General features: G+C 41.8%; 1 protein-coding gene across 1 annotated transcript; it reads right to left on the bottom strand.

Annotated features, from left to right (window-relative positions):
• Positions 1–9,532: 9,532 nt before the first annotated feature.
• Positions 9,533–10,015, bottom strand: LOC121808941. The gene has a single exon (XM_042209497.1). The coding sequence runs from the start codon at positions 10,013–10,015 to the stop codon at positions 9,533–9,535; it is 483 nt and encodes a 160-aa protein (XP_042065431.1).
• Between the last annotated feature and the right edge of the window lie 9,799 nt (positions 10,016–19,814).

Below are 19,814 nucleotides of genomic sequence, written 5' to 3'. Positions count from 1 at the left end.
TTGCCTCTTGCCCTTGGTGAGGAAAATAAGTTTTTACCCACTAACACTACTTGTATGTCTTCTTGTGTTGATGACTTTGTAGTGAGTAAAGTTGAAGACATGGAAGTGAAGTATCAAGTTGCACATGGCTTGGAAACTATGCCCCCGGAAAAGGATCAAGAGGAACGAGGGCAAGTGGATGAACTCCTTGCCCAAGGTTCAAGTGCACTATCTTTATCTACTTGTGATGATTCATTGAGTGTGATTACATTAGAAAAGTCCCTTTGTGTTGATAGATTTGTTAATGATGATTTATGTAAAAAGTGGGCTCATGAGCTTGAATCTTTGGATGTTAAATCTATTTTTGCCTCACATGTTGATTCTTTTGGGTTAAATACTAGCATTGATAGACATGACTACTCTCTTGTGAAATCTACCTTGAATGTTGGAGTGACTTCCTTTCGTGCCAAGATACCTAAGCTTTCATTTGTTGGTAACTTTGAGCTTCATGAGTATGTAGATGAGAATAGTAGGACGAAGGGAAGTGACATGGATAGTGACTTTAGAACTCGGTGTTGGCTATGTTTTCAATGCAAGGTGGTTAAACCCTTCAATGGGATTGGAGTGTTCTATGGCCGTTTTGTGAAGGATTTTTCCACTCATATGTCTCTTGTAGATTGTGTTGTGTTTAATGGCGTAAGGATACATTTTTTCTATAGTTTGGGCCTAAAGTTGTTGGAGCAATTGTGTAGAGCCTATTTTGATAAGTTTCATATGCATGGTGTTGTGTCTTGTCTCCATGTTGTGCATAGTGTTTTATGGACACGTTACTCCCTTATTTTTGATAATCTCTTGAAATTGTTGGGACAATGGAATGAAATCCATTTTGATGAACTTGGTTTGTTGGTTGATACACCTTTTTGCAAACTTGATGTGAGTTGTGATGAACCTACTTTATGTGTTGGACAAGAGTTTGTCAATTTGTGGAAGAGTATTCCTTATTTGAGCAAGAATGATGTGTTAATGATTATTGATGGTCTTCCCTTGTATGATCTTGAGGTTAGAGATTTTGTGCTTAGACTTTTCTTGGTGATATTCAACTATGCACAATATAAAGACCATTTCTTGTGTCCCTTTAGCCCTAATGGGAATGCCAAATCTTTTGTAAAGATATTCAAGAATTTGGGCATAGATAGTGCAGGGATGATTGAGCCAAATAGAAACAAAGTGCTTGGGGCATGTGTGTTTTGGCATGTTAGTTGCTTTTATTGCATGTCAATCAAGCCTTTCAACGTAATTGGGATGTTTTATGGTCCTTTTATTAAAGACTTTGTTTCTAATGGTCTTGTTTGGGATTTCATTGTAAAATAATGTATATGCTTATGTGCACCCACATCTAGTGCCGATATTTTGAAATTATTTGAGTATTGGCATGAAGGATATCTTGATGAGCTTGATGTATTTTGTTATGGTGATCGCTATTTGAAGTGTTCTAATATCCTTGGTCACATGTTAGCTATTGAGAATGTCTATTTGCATGAAAACCTACATTTGTCGATTGGTAAGAGGAATAAATGTTCTGTATTCTTGAATGAGATTGGCTCATTTGATCATATTGCTATGCATGTTAGAATCATCCACGACAATGGAATTGAGAATGTGATGAATTGGCTTATGTTTGGTTTCTATTATGCATCAATTAACCCAATCAATGGAGTGGTAATAATTTATGGAAACCTTGCTAAAGACTTTTCTTCATATGGTTGTGCTTTGGACATGAAAGAATTTATGAATTTATGTTCTCATACTTCTTGTTACATGGTCTTGAATTGATGAAGCATGAATATGTTAGTTTGCTGTTTGGTTTTGTGCATGATTATACCCACCTTATTGGCGTGATACCATATTTTGGATGTTGTGGTGGTCTTAATCCCTTTTATCGTACCATGATACTTGATTGGTTCATGTTCACTCTTGTAGGTACGCGCGGGCGGGATTTGAGGACAAATCATTTTCAAGGAGAGGAGGATGATATGACCACGTATGCCGGGCATCAAGAGTCACTCCGAAGACGTGAGCCGTGGGTTGATTGGGGTCCAATGATGGCCTCCCAAGGATGATAGGAAAGAAGAACGCTCGGATTTGAGGACAAATCCTTTCTAAAGAAGGATAGGATGATACGACCACAAGTTCCGAGCCTCAAGAGTTACTCGTACTGCATGAGCCTTGGGTAGATTGGGGTCCAAGAACGATGAAAAGGCCATGACAAGGAGCTAAGATGTAGCTGGGGTCTGATTCAAGCAGTGATCTGACAAATCAAATGACGTCCAAATTTTCTTTCAAGGAAACCGATGTCTTTGTCTTTGAAAGAGGGTCGCGTGAGTATGTTCCACGCCTCGATCGGAGTTCAGTGGAGAGAGTTATGGCCAATTTACGAAAAGCGCGCGCTGAAGAGCGGATGACTCCAGAGAGAAAGTGCGACCGGGCGTTTTGAGATGTTGAAAATGCCCGATCGGGCATTTTTGTCCGATTTTAAGAATTGAGGCAGAAAGTTCGCCCGATCGGGTGATTTGTCGTGTTCTAAACGCCCGGTCGGGTGTCGGCACTGTTTTGGCCAATTTTTTCACTTATTTTGGGCCCTTTTCTTGGGTTTCCAACCCTAGCTATAAATACCATTTGTGAGACATTTATTTGCGGACTTTGATGAATGAAATTATAAAGACTCCTTTGAGAGCATCTCCCTTGTGAGATTTTTATCCAAATTCCTACATGTTAGGTTGTTTGGTTTATGTTTAATAGCCTAGATCAAGTATATGTATGCATTTATGGTTGTGTAGTCATGAATGTGGAGCCAATGGAGTATTTGCTTTGGGTGAAAGTAGCCTAGGATTGCCTTCATCTTTTTGAGGGAGGTCATAGGTTCCCAAAGAGGATTCCTCCCTCTTTACACTTTCTTCTCACCTCTTTTCTCTCCATCAAAATCCATTTTGAGCCTAGTTTTTGTGGCTAGCTCAACTTATCTTTGTTTATCTTAACTAAAAATTGGAATCAAACACTAGTTTGGGTATTTCTTGGGCACATGGAAGGATCCCTCACAAGGAACATTATCAGGTGCGCAATGCCATATACAGAGCCAACGAAGAAATCAAAAAGTTCCAGGGGTATTACTTCCACGAAGAGCAGTCGGCGGGGAGCGGCCGGAGCGAGCTTGATATCATCAGTTCCGCCTTGGCGACCTACCAATCCATGAACTACAAGCCGTTCAAGTACCTCAACATTTGGCAGGAGACGCGGACGCATCCGAAGTATAGAGGAGATGTATCATCCTCCTCTAGCTCCTCCTCCAAACGGTCGAGGTCGGTATCCCTATCCGACGCCGGCTCTGAGGATATGGCTAGCCAACTTGCCGGAGCTAACTTGGGTAGCCCCGACGCCGGCCCGAGCAATTCCCAACGCCGGCCGCAAGGAAGGAAGAAGGCGGCGGCCAACCGCCGTCGCGCCACGATTCTATCCGCCCCCGCTCCCGCTCCCTATGTGCCACCTCAACCCCCACCAACTCGTTGTGGGGGATTTTGGCCTAACTCAATTTGGCCGATAGGTCAACTATGACCCCTGAGCAACTTCGATCGCATGTGGCGATGATACAAGGTCTCCAAAGAACATTGGGGATAGAGCCGGATGAATAGTCATCCACGGGGGTAATTTTATTTTTTAGGTGTTTAATTATGTAATTTTTAATTTTTAGGATTTTAATTATGTAATTTTTAATTTTTGGTATTTTAATTATGTAATTTTTAACTTTTTTGTAATTTGTAATATTATTCCGGGTATTTTTAATGCATTTTAATTTTGTGGAATTTTTATTTAAATTGAATAATAGAATGGTGGGACCCTTGAGCTTGTCCTTGCGGAAGAGCACGGATGTGGGTGTTGTGCTCTTGCCTAAGAGCAGGGAGTAAAAGTGGGACCGGGCCCACATCTGTGCTCGTTAGCAAGAGCACGGATGTGGATGCTCTAATAGTGTTTTGATTAACTCCTTTTTTTCAAATTCATACTGTAAACTAAAACGCCCCTATAGTGAACTAGATCGTTTTGATCTAACGGCTGGGATTTGTTCTCTTGTTATACACTTAATATTAGTTATACTTTGATTATCTCTCCAGATTCGTATATCCCAAGAGCACAACCGTGCTCTTGCCAGCGAGCACGGTTGTGGGCCCGGCCCCACTTTTTCTTCTTGCTCTTCGGCAATAGCACAATACCCACAGTTGTGCTCTTCAGCAAGGACGAGCACAATTCAATTTAAAATTCAATTAAATAAAAACATTTCCATAATATTAAAATTCATTAAATAACCGAAATAATATTACAAATTACAAATAAAATAAAAAAAAACATAATTAAAATCCTAAAAATTAAAAATTACATAATTAAAATCCTAAAAATTAAAAATTACATAATTAAATTCGTAAAATTAAAAAAAAACCACTACTCGTTGCCGAATTTCACCCACATGTGTTTGATTAAGTCTTCTTGTGGCTCAATGTGGGTTCGGGTATCGCGCATTGTGTTCCTTGTTTCGAGCCTCTCCCCCACCGTCGTATGCCGACCTCGGCATGGGGGAGACCTCGCGGTTGAGCTTCCGGCTTCATCCTCATCGTAGAAGCTAGCCGTCCTCGGTCATTCGTTGGCTATAATCATGTTGTGTAAGATAATACACGTGTACATGATGTCGGCGATATTATTCACGTACCAGAGCCGAGCCGGAGCCTTCACAATGTTGAATCGGGCTTGAAGGACCCCAAAGGCTCTTTCGACGTCTTTCCGCGCGTACTCTTGACGCTGCGCTAAAAGAACTCGTCTCGGGTCTTGCGGGTTGCTGAGCGTCTTCACGAAAGTCAGCCACCTTGGGTAGATACCATCGGCGAGATTGTAACCCATGTGGTATGTATTTCCGTTAATGGTGAAGTCGATCGCCGGTGCTACACCATTTATCACATCATTGAAGAGTGGTGAAGAATAGAGCACGTTCAAGTCGTTGTTGGATTCGGTAACGTCGAAATATGCATGCCAAGTCCATAGGCGGTAGTCGGCGACCGCCTCAAGGATAAGTGTTGGACCACCGCCTTTGTGCCCGCTTACGTGTTGCCCCCTCCAAGCAGTTGGGCAATTCTTCCACCTCCAATGCATGCAGTCAATGCTGCCAAGCATTCCGGAAAAGCCATGGACTGATTCGTGAAGACGAAGCAACTGTTGGCAATCATCGGTGGTGGGTACCCGAAGGAATTCATCACCGAAAGTTGTACGAACGCCCTCGCAAAAAAATTTTAGACAAAGGATTCCAGTGGACTCACCGACATGCAAATACTCGTCGAAGAGGTCGGCCATTTGCCCAGTAGCGAGTTGGCGTGATACTTTGCCGGTCGACTACATCTGGACCTGTTTGGAAGAATTCAACACGTGCGGACAATGTGTTGACAATTCGCATAAACAATCGCTTTGACATGCGAAAACAGCGCCTGAAGTAATCTGCCGGAAACCGCGGCTGGTCGGCAAAATAGTCGGCAACGAGCCTTTCGTGGGCTCCCTCCCAGTCACGATGGATGTAGCGGCGAGTTGATCTAGTTCGTTGAGGAGGAGGAGCGGGGGTATTCTCTGCGACATATGCTTCATAAGCGGCACGATGTTGTTCGTAGTATTCTTGTTCTTCGCGCTCCGCTTCCGCCATAAGATGGGTGAAATCCATTTGAGGTTTTGAGTGAGAGATGAAGGTGATGATATATTGTATGAAAATTATGAATGGGAGATGAATGAGAGATGATTTGATGTGATAAATGGATGATGAATGTGTGTATTTATAGATGATTTTAGGGAAAAAAATAAAATAAATACAGAAAAAACAGGTAAAAAAACGGCCATATTTTTGGAATTTGGAAAATATTTTTTTAATCGGTTTTTATAATTAAATACAGAATTAAAAAAAATATTCAAAGGCAACGGCTATGTCGTTGCCCAATCGTAGCACGCCACGTCAGCTGCTCGCTGGCACAGACGTGCTCGATGCATCGAGCAGCGCTGTGCCAGCGGCGCGAGCACAGCGGCGGACGACCTCCTCCGTGCTGCTGGCACGGACGGACGCCGTCCGTCCACCGTTGCAGATGCTCTAACACTCCAATATTTATTTTTTATTAATTAATTACTTCAGTTTATTTTTATTCATAATTGCATTCTTAGTTCATTAAATGACAAATTTTTAAAATTTAAAATTAATGTTGAAATAAAGTAATAACCAAAAATAAGTATTAGCAATAAATTTCTTGTTAACAATGATGATATAATTATTATAGAGAGAAGATCGTGTTTGACTCAATTATATTTTACTACAAAAACTACCCACGAGTATATTAGATTATTGCTTTGATGGAAAATAAGAATAACATCTTACATAGACTATTTGTATCAACCTAACTACTACAACAGACCAACTTTAACTACTACTATCTAGATAAGTCAAAGGAAGGTTTTTGTTCTAACAACTAAGAAAACAAGAACAAGAAAATAATAATAAGATGTGATGATATGGAGAAAATGTAGAATTCAACGATCCGATGCACAATTCCTAGCTAGCTTACCTTTTAGTGTCTCTAGAGCTATTAGGTCGATCACGAAAGTAGATAAAACCCCCTCCCGAGGTGAGAAATCCATACATTAGAAGTTAGGATCAAAGTCCCCTTTAAATCTATAACATCTAACTCCCAAAAACAACTAAAACCAATGACCTCACGTAAAGCCTGAACTCTCTTGAGTTCTATTGTTTAAAGTGTAGATTAATCTGATTTCTATGTTAATTATTTCATCTCTTGATTAATTTAATTAACTCTAACACATTCAAGGGGTAGCTAATCTATTGAATGAAGAAAACACAAGAAATAATCCAAACAACAATAAGAGCAAGGTAAAGGAGAAATCAATCGAATATAAACTTATGAAATTAATGCATCTTCACCAGGAATTCTACAATATGTATTTAGCTACTCATGTTCGTGGTGAAACCCAAGTTCAATACAAAAGATTCAATCAAAAACATAAGAGAAAGTAAACTAAATACTCTTATGGGTTCGTTGGGTTTGTACTGCTTTGTGCATTCTTCATAAAATGTCAATAACTTTCTTATTCGGGCATCGATTGAGGTGTCCAAGGTACTGTTTGAATTAGACCCAAGCTCTGCCTTAGCTTCTTGTCATGTCTTCACCCTCTTCTCAGATTCCCATCAATCCATGACTCTCGATGATGTTGTATTGTTTGAACACTTGGATTCACATCATTCCCTCTTTCTTTTGAAGGATTCATCCTCAAATCCCGACCAATCATACCTACAAAATCGAGTAAGCCCAAATCAAATATCATAGTTCTAGAAGACGGACTAGGCTTACTAAGGATTTTAAGGTCTATATCGTCTAGCTTTCACATCACCACGTGGATTATGCCTATTGAATACATGGCCCCATCACTAAGAAAATCTTATTATCAAATAATAAAACTTGTACTACCAAGTAAGGAGCACGTGAAGTACAACCGAACTATAATACACATATAAATTTAATATCATAAGCAATTAGCACTAAATAATCCTGCAAGTATACATGGTATATATAGTATAGCTAAAGGTTAGTACCGGATATCGAACACATGGAAAATGATCACAAATTGCCTATCTTCTAATAAGCTTCTTCTACAATTTGGAAAAACAAAAGGTTTTGAATTTTTGAAAATACAAACTTGTAGAAACAAAAGTAAACAACGATTGTAGATAACACACAAAGAGAAAACAAATGAGATAAGGGAATTCCATGGATGTGCTTTCACAGTTATGGTTATACAAATTCCAACTACAACACTCTAGCACAGTTCATACTTCACCAGAAAGTGTCACATAAGTATTGCCCATGCGGCACAAAGTACATTACAGACACTAGGGGCGTCAATCCTAGATTTGTAACTCCTAAAAGCTCAAGTAGACTCTCAAGATATCCTCACTCTCAATTAACAGTGTCGTTTTAAAGTAAGCTAATTGTAGTGTCAACTAAGCTCTTCTAACTCGCCAACCTCCTCTCAAGATTATGTAGCAAGTCAATAAATCATCATAGAATGTGTCACTCAAACGTGAAGCAATTATCCAACACTTAGAATAGAAGCGAAGTAATGAACAAAACGGAGATTAAATAAAAAGGAATTATATAACTAAAGTCGTTACTAACACATCCCTAGAATTCTATGAATTTAGTTACGCATAATTGAATAATCTAAAGACATAATTTTTAGGGAAAACAAAGAAAACATAAGAACTAAAGTAATAAAACCCAAAGGTTGAATCCTTGTAACCTTGATATTCTCTTGAATCCTTCTTCAAAACCCTTGAACTTGATGAACAAAGTAGAACTCTCAAATATTATTCTCTGGAATTATGTAGCCAAAAGAAGATCTCTTTGATGAAACTTGAGGGGGTATTTATAGCCATATTTTCGTGTCCCATAATTGTGACAAATATGCAACACATTATGGTAAATCTTAGAGAGAAAGTAGGTTAATTCTGTGTGCCGCGTTTCCCCAGCGGGGCGCTGCACTTTGTTCAGCGGTCGCTAGCGAGTGATTCGTAGCTTCTGTCTCTTGAACAACGGTCGCTGGCAATCATCCTGTAGCTTATGGATCTCCGGGAGCGGTCACGACCCAGCGGTCGCTGGGCGTGTTCCTCTTTTCAGCTCAACTTTTCTGAAGCGGACAGCTACTTGTTCAGCTGTCGTTGACGGCCAGCGGTAGCTGGCTGTGTTGCAGCGAAACGCTGGACTCCTAGAATACTCCAGATTTCCAACTTCGACTTTTAGCTACTCCCTCTGTCCCCGATTAATTGTCACTCTTTTCCATTTCGGTCCGTCCCTCAATAATTGTCACACTTCATTTTTTTACCATAAATGGTAAGTAGGTCCCACATTCCACTAACTCACTTCACTCACATTTTATTATAAAACCAATATAAAAAAATGGGTCCCACATTCCACTAACTTTTTCAACCAACTTTTCTTTACATTTCTTAAAACTCGTGCCCGGTCAAAGAATGACAATTAATCGGGGACGGAGGGAGTATCTTTTTAGGCTTTATTTTGCACATTTATCACAAAACACGTTAAAATACCAAAATAGATAAAATATGCAAATAATGGACATGTAATGTATCTTTGACACTCAAAAGGGACCAAATAATGGCCTTAAAACAGTGAAAAATTTAAGCGTATCACCCATCGCGTACCAAATGCCCGCTCCACATCCTTCTATGCAACATCTTGTCATTTCGCAAAGTAAGCTCTATTCGGCTCTATTGGGCATATGACTGCCTTAAAAAATACGGGCCACATGGGGTATATCCCATCAGCCAAATAGTAGGCCATATTATGATGGTTGTCGTTGGCTTCGAAATTGATGGTCGAGCCGACACCCCTGCATTGGTCATTGAAAAAGGGTGACAATTGTAGAACGTTGATGTTGTTGTTAGACCCGACTACGTCGAATTACGCATGCTAAATCCACAGTCGCGGTTAGAAACGGCTTCGAGGATCATCTTCGGGTACTTTCCTTTGAACTCGGCCGTGAACTGGCCTTTCCAAGCGGTCAAACATTGCTTCCATTCCCAATGCAAACAATCTACACTGCACAACTTTCTAGGAAAGCCGTGCACCCTCCCGTGTAAATCAAGCAGGTACTTGGAGTCGGCATGGGTAGACTTCCGAAGATATGTGGAGCTAAACGTCTTGATGATGCCCTTACAAAATTCCTTCGGACATTCGCGGCCAGTCGTGTCGCCGATGTGAAGATACTTATCGAACATGTCAGACGGTCCTCCATAAGCCAACTGCCTAATTGCAGCAATGTACTTCTGTAGCGGCGATAGTCCGGGCCTACCGCTGGCATCAGACTGCTGCTGGATGTACAAGTAACACGCCGACAACGTCTGAACAATGTGCACAAAAAGATATCGATGCATTCTGAAATGCCTACGAAAAAACACGGGCCCCCACCACAGCTCGTCATTAAAGTAGTCCATAAATAGCCGTTTGGTAGCCCCAATGTGGTCGTGGTTGATTGTATGCCGATGCCGAATTAGTTAAGGGACCGTCAGCTCCAACTCTTCCTGCTTGTGTCGTTTCGATTGGCGGTTTGTCTCATCCCACAAGGCTTGTGAAATGAGCTCATCTATTGGGTCCTCACCACCGAATGCCAATTTTTAGAGAGAAGAAAATTGGGTGTGGAATAGAGAAGTGAGAAAATTGGGTGGAAAATGAAATGGGATTAGGGTATTTTGTAGGTTTAATTAATTTTAAAAAATGAATATACACCGATCGGATGAGCATTGATAGTGCGGCGATCGACGTCCGGCACTACCCGTCCTTGCTGTGTCTGCCGAGCGCCGTCTGTCGGCGCATCTCCTCCAAAAGACGCCAATGGCACAACGGCATATCAACGCCCCTATTGTGAATGCTTTTTATCACGATACGATCACCATAGAAAACAATGAGCATTTTAAATTAGACTTAGCAAGCAATGATCCAAGTTTATAATTTCACATGTCAAATAAACCACAAGTGAGAAGTCTATCAACACAAATGAGCATTTGAGAACTAATCACATTAACATGTTTCATTGAGTTATTATCACAATTCAAAGTTTTCTACTTGAACCTTGGCCAAGGGGTGATTCAACTTGACATGGCTTCTATAAGCTCATTACCAATAAGAAGTTACTCGGTGCATCCACGACTTGGAGTTCACATCTCAATCCTTCTAATTCCTGCATCATAAAGTCATCAATGAGGACAAACGAGTCATAAGAGTTAGTGAAATAAGGGTCATTCTCCTCACCAACAGCAAAAATGATAGGGTAATTTAGAGCCCTCCCAAGGTTGACTTTAGAATCTAAGAAGTAACATTTCTTTCTCACAATCTTGTGATTTTCTCTCTTGATAGCTTTGATTCACACTCACCCCCACCATTCTCTCTTGGTTTTTGCATCTCACAATTAACCTTTTCGCAAACTTTATATTTTTTTTCTTTCACTCGCTCATTCCTTGAGTAACCATATGCTCTAGCAACCTCATGTGGCTTCGGTTCAATACTTGAGACTTGAAGGGCTTTTATTGGCTTGCACTCGTAGTTGGCTTCTACTATAGACACACCATATGGTGCATTTCTTCTTCATGTTTGGTCATGGACTCCTTTTCATCCTAATTGCCAACGTTGTCAACATTGTCACACTTGAAGTATAGACTACTTCTTTCACTACTTTGAATCAAGCTCTTTAAAGGAATGAAATTTGATGACAACTCCAACAGGACCTTCATGAGACAAATAGGATGATATAGGTATACCTTCTTTGGTGTGATGGCTTTTCGCCTTGTGTCACCGCACCATGTGGGAGTTAGAGCTCTTCTTTGCATTGCTTGAGATTTTCTCCCCTATTAACCACTCATACACTATAGAACGATCATGATTTTTCACCCTACTAGAGTGAGGCTCTCCATTGAACTTTGGAACTCAGTCCCTTCTACTCCCCTTATCAAGTCCATCATCATGGTATCTTAGTTTATCCTTCCAACTCGAAGTAGTGTTCTTTAGATGAGCTTGCTTGTTTAAAGCAACACTATCTATAAGTATGGTAGAGGTACTAGCTTGCATTGTGGACGTACTCCAATTTATCTTGTCCACCTTATTTGTCAAGGTGGCCAACACCTCCTCAATTGTAGACCGGCATACGAACCGATCTTGATGTATCTATAAAGCAAAATGTACAAAACTAGGGATAAGTCCCCTCTGTTAGTAACATAAACAATACATATACCCGAGAATGGAGAATTTAGTGAAGAGTCACTTCCGTTAATGTATATCCTGTTTCTCCCAAACGCACACCCAATGTCACTCGGAGGGCTTAGAAATTTGGTGACTAGGATACTCTTCCTCACTTGCTCTCAAATATATTAATCCATAAGGGTAACACAATTCACTAACAAGATATACCCACCAGACAAGTAATCACTAGTTCTAGAAGCCAATAGATATATGAAAGAAAGGTTTTAGGTCAATAGGATAAATCAAAAACACTTGGTGGGCATAATTTCACTTAACAACAATAGACCACACAAATGATGAAATTTTGGCCTACAACTTTGGAACAATCAAATTAGCATACCCAACAACACATGTGCCAATGACGGATAGAGATGGGGTCGCTGACCCCACCGTCGATCCCATAATACCAAAAATTATACTACATTTGAACTTTCGACATGCCGTCGACCATATGATCGATACCTCTAACCCGACCCCGCCCTGAACTTATTTTGGGTTTGGACCGGAATAAAGAAAAAAAGGCCAAGAACTTAGAGGAGAGGAACGGTCTTTGCCCAAATCAATACGCCCAAGATAATAATTAAAGAAGTTGTTCAGCGCAAATCAACACACAAGACAACAATTTCAATTTCCACACCTTTCTTCAATTTCCTTACCTAGAACTTAGATAAGATTTCCTTGCCTAGAACTTAGAGGAGATGAACGGTCTTTACTCTATTTAATCTCTTGTTCTCCACTTTTTCTTTAATATGTGCAAGGTTTTATGTATTCTTTTTAACGCGTGTATGCTTCAACTAGTCAGGAGGGTACCTACACCTAGTCTTGCCGTCGGGTCTGTGCCTAAACCATGTTTATCAAAACCCCAACCCACCTCTACTGGCTAGTATAGTGGAGTAATGATCGATCCCATAGAGATAGAGATGACGTGTACACTTGCGATGACATCTTGGAAGGGTTGGTTTGCCTAAACTGTGGTGGACTGAAATAAAACAAGTGTTGTACATAAACTGACCAAGAGGTCGAGTGTGAGTCAAAATGCATCATGATGTGACATGATATGCGAAAATGCGAGAAAATTAACTACCAGTGCACATGGATTAAAAACGACCGGAAGAAACTTACTGAAAAAAGGACTAGACAAAAGATAAAAGCAACAGGAGACCACTGGCTAACTAACAACCTAGATGTAGAAAAGCTAAAAAGCAACCAGTACAAAAAGCTTTAAACATATTTTTTGACGCGCTCTTGATCTGGACATTTTCTTCTTCATCAAGCTAAACTAAACAGAAATCAACAACTTCCGTGGATGAATCTTAAAGCTCGAAAATGTAAATGCAATAGCGGACTCGAAGAAAACTCAAACGGAAATGATATTGACCTAGATCTACGTAAACTAACCAACTAACAAGGGTTTCGGAAAGAGAACAACCTTGAAATCATGCAATGTAACCGAAAAAACATTCATACACGTAAGAAAACATTAGATCTACTCGAATCCAGGCAAAAACTAAGTAATCGTCAAAACTTAAACACGAAATGACGAAATATGAACCGAACAAAACAACTTAGTGACTTGAACAAAAGTAAGATCGAAATGCAAAACAACAAAAAGATTTAATGTACGATTTAACAACGAGAACAAGATCAACTACAAGTTTAAACTACGGGAAGCTGGAATCTAAACAATAACAAGAACTAGTACTGAAATGGGAATGTTAACGGTGAAATGAAATGCTTAAACTCCTGAACATTGCGAAACTGTTGCTTGGCTGGCTACGTCAGCTGGAATTCCCCTTCAGCTAGCGGCCTAAGGTTTTGGAGATGGAGTGAAAAGGTGGTGAGTGACTATGGATGGATGATAAGTCGTATTCTAGGCCTTGGTTACGGGTCAGTATGATGTGCTTAATTGATTATATTTGCAAAACAGTTGTTTAAAGTGTGGAGGTTAAGCATTCTAGCTAGTAGGGAAGTTTCGGAATGTTCAGGTGAAGGAGGCGCCAGCATGATCTCATACTGATCAGTATTCGTGCTAAAACGGCTTGAGATGGAGAAGACGGATAGCTGGGACGGATTACCCACAATTAAGGGCAAAGAAGTCAAATTGCAACGAGGATTTACCCTAAAATCAAGGGTAGCCTCCCTATAAAAGGAAGCCAAATTGGAGAGAGAGGGACACACATTCACTCATTCACCACCATCTTTAGGTAGAAAGTTTTCTCGGTAGTTTCAGTCTTTCAGCCGTGTCCCGCTTCTTGCCTCGCCGTAGCCATGATCACTTGACGTTCAGATGTTCCCAGAATTCCAGTCATCGTCCATTCCAGCCAGCAAGATCGTAGTTTAGAGTCTCATCGCCCGGAGTGGCAAAACACTTTTACATTGCTTTCGTAGTTTTAAATTTCTCGCTTTCCTTACGTTGGATTTTGTTTGCCTTTGGATACTTTCTGCTTTTGAAGTACTTTGTTGAAGATCCGAACGTGTTTATGCTATGAAGTTGATTTCCGTTTCGTTTATTGTGGTGTTTCTTTATTTCCCTTGCCTAGTTAGCTTAGATCTAAAGTTTCTCGGTGTTTAAAGTGCTGAATCTCTCAATTCCGTTTACGTAACAAATTTCTTTAGGATAGATAAACAAGTACTGTTTGATCGGAAAGTAGATCGTTGCATGCAAAGCTTAGTTTTAATTTCTGAATCGTTCTTTCATGTTGACCAGTATGCAGAAGTCCAGTTTCAGTGTTTGATTTCAGATTTGATTTCTTAGTTTTGGATCTGTGTTTGTGAGTTGTTAATCTGAGTTTTCCGTGTTGAATCTGGAATTGTTATCTGAATTTTGGAAGTGTTTGTTGAAGAAGATGATGTCTATTTCAATTGGAGGGGACCACTTACGTTTCGAGATGCTTTTGCTTTTGTCCTTCACTTTTAGTTAAGCCCTGTCAGCCTAGTCATCAAACTTCCACTACACTCTGAATATTCTGTTTAGCCCAAAATAGAAACCCGTACCTTCCAAATATTTTCTGTTACAAAATTGTCTCCCCATTCCACGTACACAGTTACATTCCAAATGTTTTCCTTACCGTCTGACCAGTAGAACACCTCCTTTAAGTTCCAGCCTAGGTAGAAACTCAACCCAAGCGTGGTAGCTAACCAAATCTTCCAATTGTCACCGCGGTAGTTTAAGAACGCACCATCTCTGTGGGATTCGACCCTTACCACCACTATACTGATCAGTAGAAGTGGGTTGAGGAATCTTTGAAACCAAGGTCTAGGTTAGTTAGGATCTCTATCCTGATCAGTAGGATATATCCTTGCTTGAACGACACCTACGCACCCAGGTCCTTTCAAATGGCGCCGTTGCCGGGGATGGATAGCGTTATTTGCAATTACTGTGAGTGATACTTCAGTGTATATACTGTGCATAACCTTTCTTTTTTTCTTTTCTTTTCAGTTTATGAGAAGCAGTTCGGCTCCTGACCAGTGGAGGCCGAAGATACTTCAGCGAGGATCGATACTCGTAACCACTCGATCCGGGTTGTCGACGGCTTTATCTGACTTAGGTTCGAGTAGCGACGAAGAGCAATACAACATAGAAGGACCAATACCAGAGGAGATACCACTGTTGGAAGGCATTCCAGTTCAGATGGCCGCCAACGGAGATGAGGATCCAGAGATCGGTACCCTTAACGAGCATACCGAGGGAGAACCATCGCAAGCCATAGTCGTCACTCCAGGGCAAACCGCCTGCGATGTGAAGCCTCATGTGATCGCGATTCTGCCTACATACTGTGGGAAGAGCTATGAAGGGCCGTATGAGTTTCTGCATGAGTTTTGTAAAATTTGTAGGGCGCAGAGGAGACCAGCAGAAGCGAATGAGGATGATTATAGGTTGAAGGCCTTGCCATTTGTGCTCAAGGGGGAAGCCAACACCTGGTTCATGCGCCTGCCCCCCAACTCCATTGAGACTTGGGCCGATTTCAAGTCAGCATTCCTAGGCGAGTTTTTCCCGTCATCAAAGACAAGCGCGCTGAAAAGGGAAATAACTAATGTGAAGCAAGGGTATGATGAACCCTTGAGCGATTATTGGGCAAGATACATGGGTCTTTTGGAATCATGTCCCAACCATCGCATGGCGGACATTGAAGTGCATCATACTTTCTACGAAGGTATGAACGCGGTAACCAAGGATCTAGCAAATTCATCGTCAGGAGGAAGCTTCACACAATTACGGGTCAGCGAAGCGAAGAGAGTCCTAAGGAAGCTACTGAATGCAAAGAAAGAGTATGACCATTCAAGGGAAGGATACAACCGAGAGCGGGCTGCTGTTGTCTCGTCTACTGATCAGGAAAATAAACTGGAGCAGAAAATGGACTTGAAGATGGATGAGCTGAAGAAGTCACTTCTGAGTGCGATCGAGAAAAGCACCCCACCACCTCCCCCAGCTGGGAATTACAAAAGTGCAGAACAGGGAAATCAAGGACTGAACTATGAACAGCCTAGTGACTACGTGAATATGGAACAGGTCAATGCTGCGGGGTACTTCAATTCCAGTGGGCATTGGATTCAGGGTAGACAACGGGATGCACCATGGAGGGATCATCCAAACTTTCGATGGGGAGACGGGGGCCAAAATCAGAACCAAGGACAGAACCAGTATAACCCCAATCCAAACCAAAACCCTAACCGTGGACTAGCAAACCCAGACTACCAGCCCAACTGGTCAGGAAGAAACCAACAAACCCAAAATCAAAGCCCACAAAGCCAAAGCCCGAATCCTGTTTATGTACCACCCCACCAGAGAAACTTCCACAGTTTCCAAAATCAGCCAAATCATGCACCCCAATACCATCAGAACCAAAATCAGTTTCAAGCCCAGCACCAGAATCAATATCCTCAAGATCAGTACGTCCCTCCTGCCCAGTATAACCAATACCCGCCTAATCAAGGCCAGCAAAACTTCCAGAACTATCAACACCAAGGGCCGAATCATTTCCAAAATCCGAACAGGCCAAGGAGGTCCGTTGTGGACATGATGGGTGAAATGCTAGCGTCACAACAGAGCATCAAAGGAGACTTGCAATCCCATAACGAGGTCGTGCAGGGGATGCAAAATGCCCAGAAAGAACATAAGGCGAACATGGATATGATGAATAGGCAGTTAGCCCAACTGGCCAGTTCGGTGGGGGATTTGAAGGGAAATGCAGGTAAACTCCCATCTACAGTCCAAATGCCCGACAAGGTAAATGTGAGTAAGGTTACGTTGCGGACCGGAACTACTTATGACGCGCCTCAACCCAAACGACCTAGTGGAGGATCTAACGGAACGAAGATAGGAGGCGATACCGTTTCAGCGGAAGAACTAGGGAGGCCTATGCCTCAGATGCAGGATCCATTCTTCTTGGATGCTACACCAATTGTAGGAGATGAACCCGAAACCCTACTGACCAGGAAGGAACCTCATCGAGAGGAAGAGCCCAGAATGGAAGCCCAGACTCAGGAACTACCTCGGAAAGACTCCAAGAAGGTTGCTAAGGGACAAGTAGATGAGAAAAAAGGGGAGAAACCATTCCCATTCCGATTTGTTACAAAGAGGAAGAAAGAGAACCCGGTTGACTATTTGTCGATTTTTGGGAAGTTGGATGTCACCATACCATTTCTCCAAGCCGTGAAACTACCCCCTCTTGGGAAATTCATAAAGGACTTCATAGCCGGGAGAGCCCAGAAAGATGGCAAGATTATGGTGGAAGGGATAGCGTCAGCAATAGTGCAAGAGACGTTACCACCCAAGAGAGCCGACCCAGGTATGTTTACCTTACCAATAACTATTGGAGATGTGAAGGTCGAACATGCAATGTGTGATTTGGGGGCGTCTATAAATGTCATGCCATTGTCTATCTATAACCGGTTGAAGGGAGTGAGGCTGTCAAGTACTAGAGTATTGATCCAACTGGCTGATAGGTCGTGCATAAGTCCGAAGGGAGTTTTAGAGAATGTATTAGTTAGAGTGCATGATTTTACATACCCTGCTGATTTTTATGTGATCAAAATGAGTGAGCATGAAGCGAGGGAGTCTAGTGGAGTCTTGTTAGGAAGACCATTTTTGAGAACGGCCAAGACGATCATGGATATGGCTGAGGGGACTATTTGCATTGATTTTCATGGGGAGAAGTTTACCTTTGATATAAATGATGCCATGAAGAAACCTATTGATTCTGAAAATCTATGCTATGTTGATGTGATTGACCCTTTAGTCCAAGATTTTCTTGAGACCGAACTATTGCAGGAGAAACTCCAGGCTTTAGATGTTTATGAACAGGCTGACGTAGAAGCTGCTGCATGGTGTGATCTGATCAGTAGCCAGGGGTTGACCGATGAAGAAATTGAAGGAGCAATCAAGGATTTTTGTCAAAAGTCGGAGTTCATAGGAGCCGCAGGGGCTCAGCTACCAGTCAGTATAGAAGAACCATCAGAAGGAGATTTAGAAAAAGGGGAAGAGTCCGAGAAAAACCCCCTAACCGAAGACACACTTCCACCCCAAGTTGAGCTGAAGAAGTTACCCTCGAATTTGAAGTATGCCTTCCTCGGAGGTGAGAACTCCTATCCAGTGATCATCAGCAGCAGCCTTACGAAGGAACAAGAAGCTAGGCTACTGACCGTGCTGAGCAAGAACAAGAAGGCGATTGGATGGAGTCTTACAGATTTAGTTGGAATTAGCCCCGACGTCTGCATGCACCATATTAGGCTGGAAGAGGGAGCAAAGGCACATCGAGATGCCCAAAGGAAAGTAAACCCTAACATGCGAGAGGAAATATTGAAGGAAATCTTGAAGTTGTTGTCGCTAGGGATTATCTATTCAGTGCCAGACAGTGAGTGGGTCAGCCCGATCCACATGGTTCCAAAGAAGTCGGGAATCCAAGTCGTCCAAAATGAGAGGAATGAGCTGATTCCAACGAGGCTAGTCACGGGTTGGCGAATGTGCATCGATTACCGCAAGCTGAACAATGCAACAAGGAAGGATCACTTCCCTCTGCCTTTTATCGACCAGATGTTGGAGCGACTCGCTGGGAAGAAGTACTTTTGCTTCTTGGATGGGTACAGCGGATATTTCCAAATCTACGTGGATCCTGAAGACCAGGATAAGACCACCTTCACTTGCCCATTCGGAACTTATGCATACCGGCGCATGCCTTTCGGCCTATGCAACGCTCCAGGTACGTTTCAACGTTGCATGATGAGCATATTTTCTGATTTGATTGAGGATTGCATAGAGATATTCATGGATGACTTTACGGTCTACGGAGACTCGTTCGATTCTTGCCTTCATCATTTGGATATAGTTCTTGAGAGATGTCAAGCGAAGAGTTTGGTTTTGAACTTTGAGAAGTGCCATTTTATGGTCACCGAAGGGATTGTTCTGGGACACGTGGTCTCGGAAAGGGGAATCCAGGTGGATCGAGCAAAGGTGGACGTTATATCTAAATTACCGTTCCCTACTGATCAGAAGGGGATTAGGGGTTTTCTGGGGCATGCCGGATTTTATCGACGATTTATTAAGGATTTCTCCAAAATCGCCCAACCCCTTACCAGGCTACTTCAAAATGACGTGGAGTTCGTTTTTGATGAGCAATGCAAGGCTGCTTTCAATCTTCTCAAGGAAAAGCTGATATCCGCACCTATCATACGGGCTCCTGACTGGGACCATCCTTTCGAAGTAATGTGCGACGCCAGCGACTTTGCGGTAGGGGCCGTGCTGGGTCAGAAGATCGATGGGAAGAGGTACGTAATTTTTTATGCGTCCAAGACTTTGAATCAAGCCCAGCGGAATTACGATACCACTGAAAAGGAGATGCTGGCAGTGGTGTATTCTTTCGAGAAGTTCCGGCCATATTTGTTGGGATCCAAGGTCATAGTATATACTGACCATGCAGCCATTAAGTATCTGATTGCCAAGAA

The sequence above is a fragment of the Salvia splendens genome, chromosome 6 (assembly GCF_004379255.2).
Source record: "Salvia splendens isolate huo1 chromosome 6, SspV2, whole genome shotgun sequence".
NCBI lineage: Eukaryota > Viridiplantae > Streptophyta > Magnoliopsida > Lamiales > Lamiaceae > Salvia > Salvia splendens.
This window is presented reverse-complemented; position numbering and strand designations above follow the sequence as displayed.

What these genes read in the sequence shown, in the direction of transcription:
- LOC121808941 (XM_042209497.1), bottom strand. Translation starts at nt 10,015, where the DNA reads ATGCATCGATATCTTTTTGTGCACATTGTTCAGACGTTGTCGGCGTGT.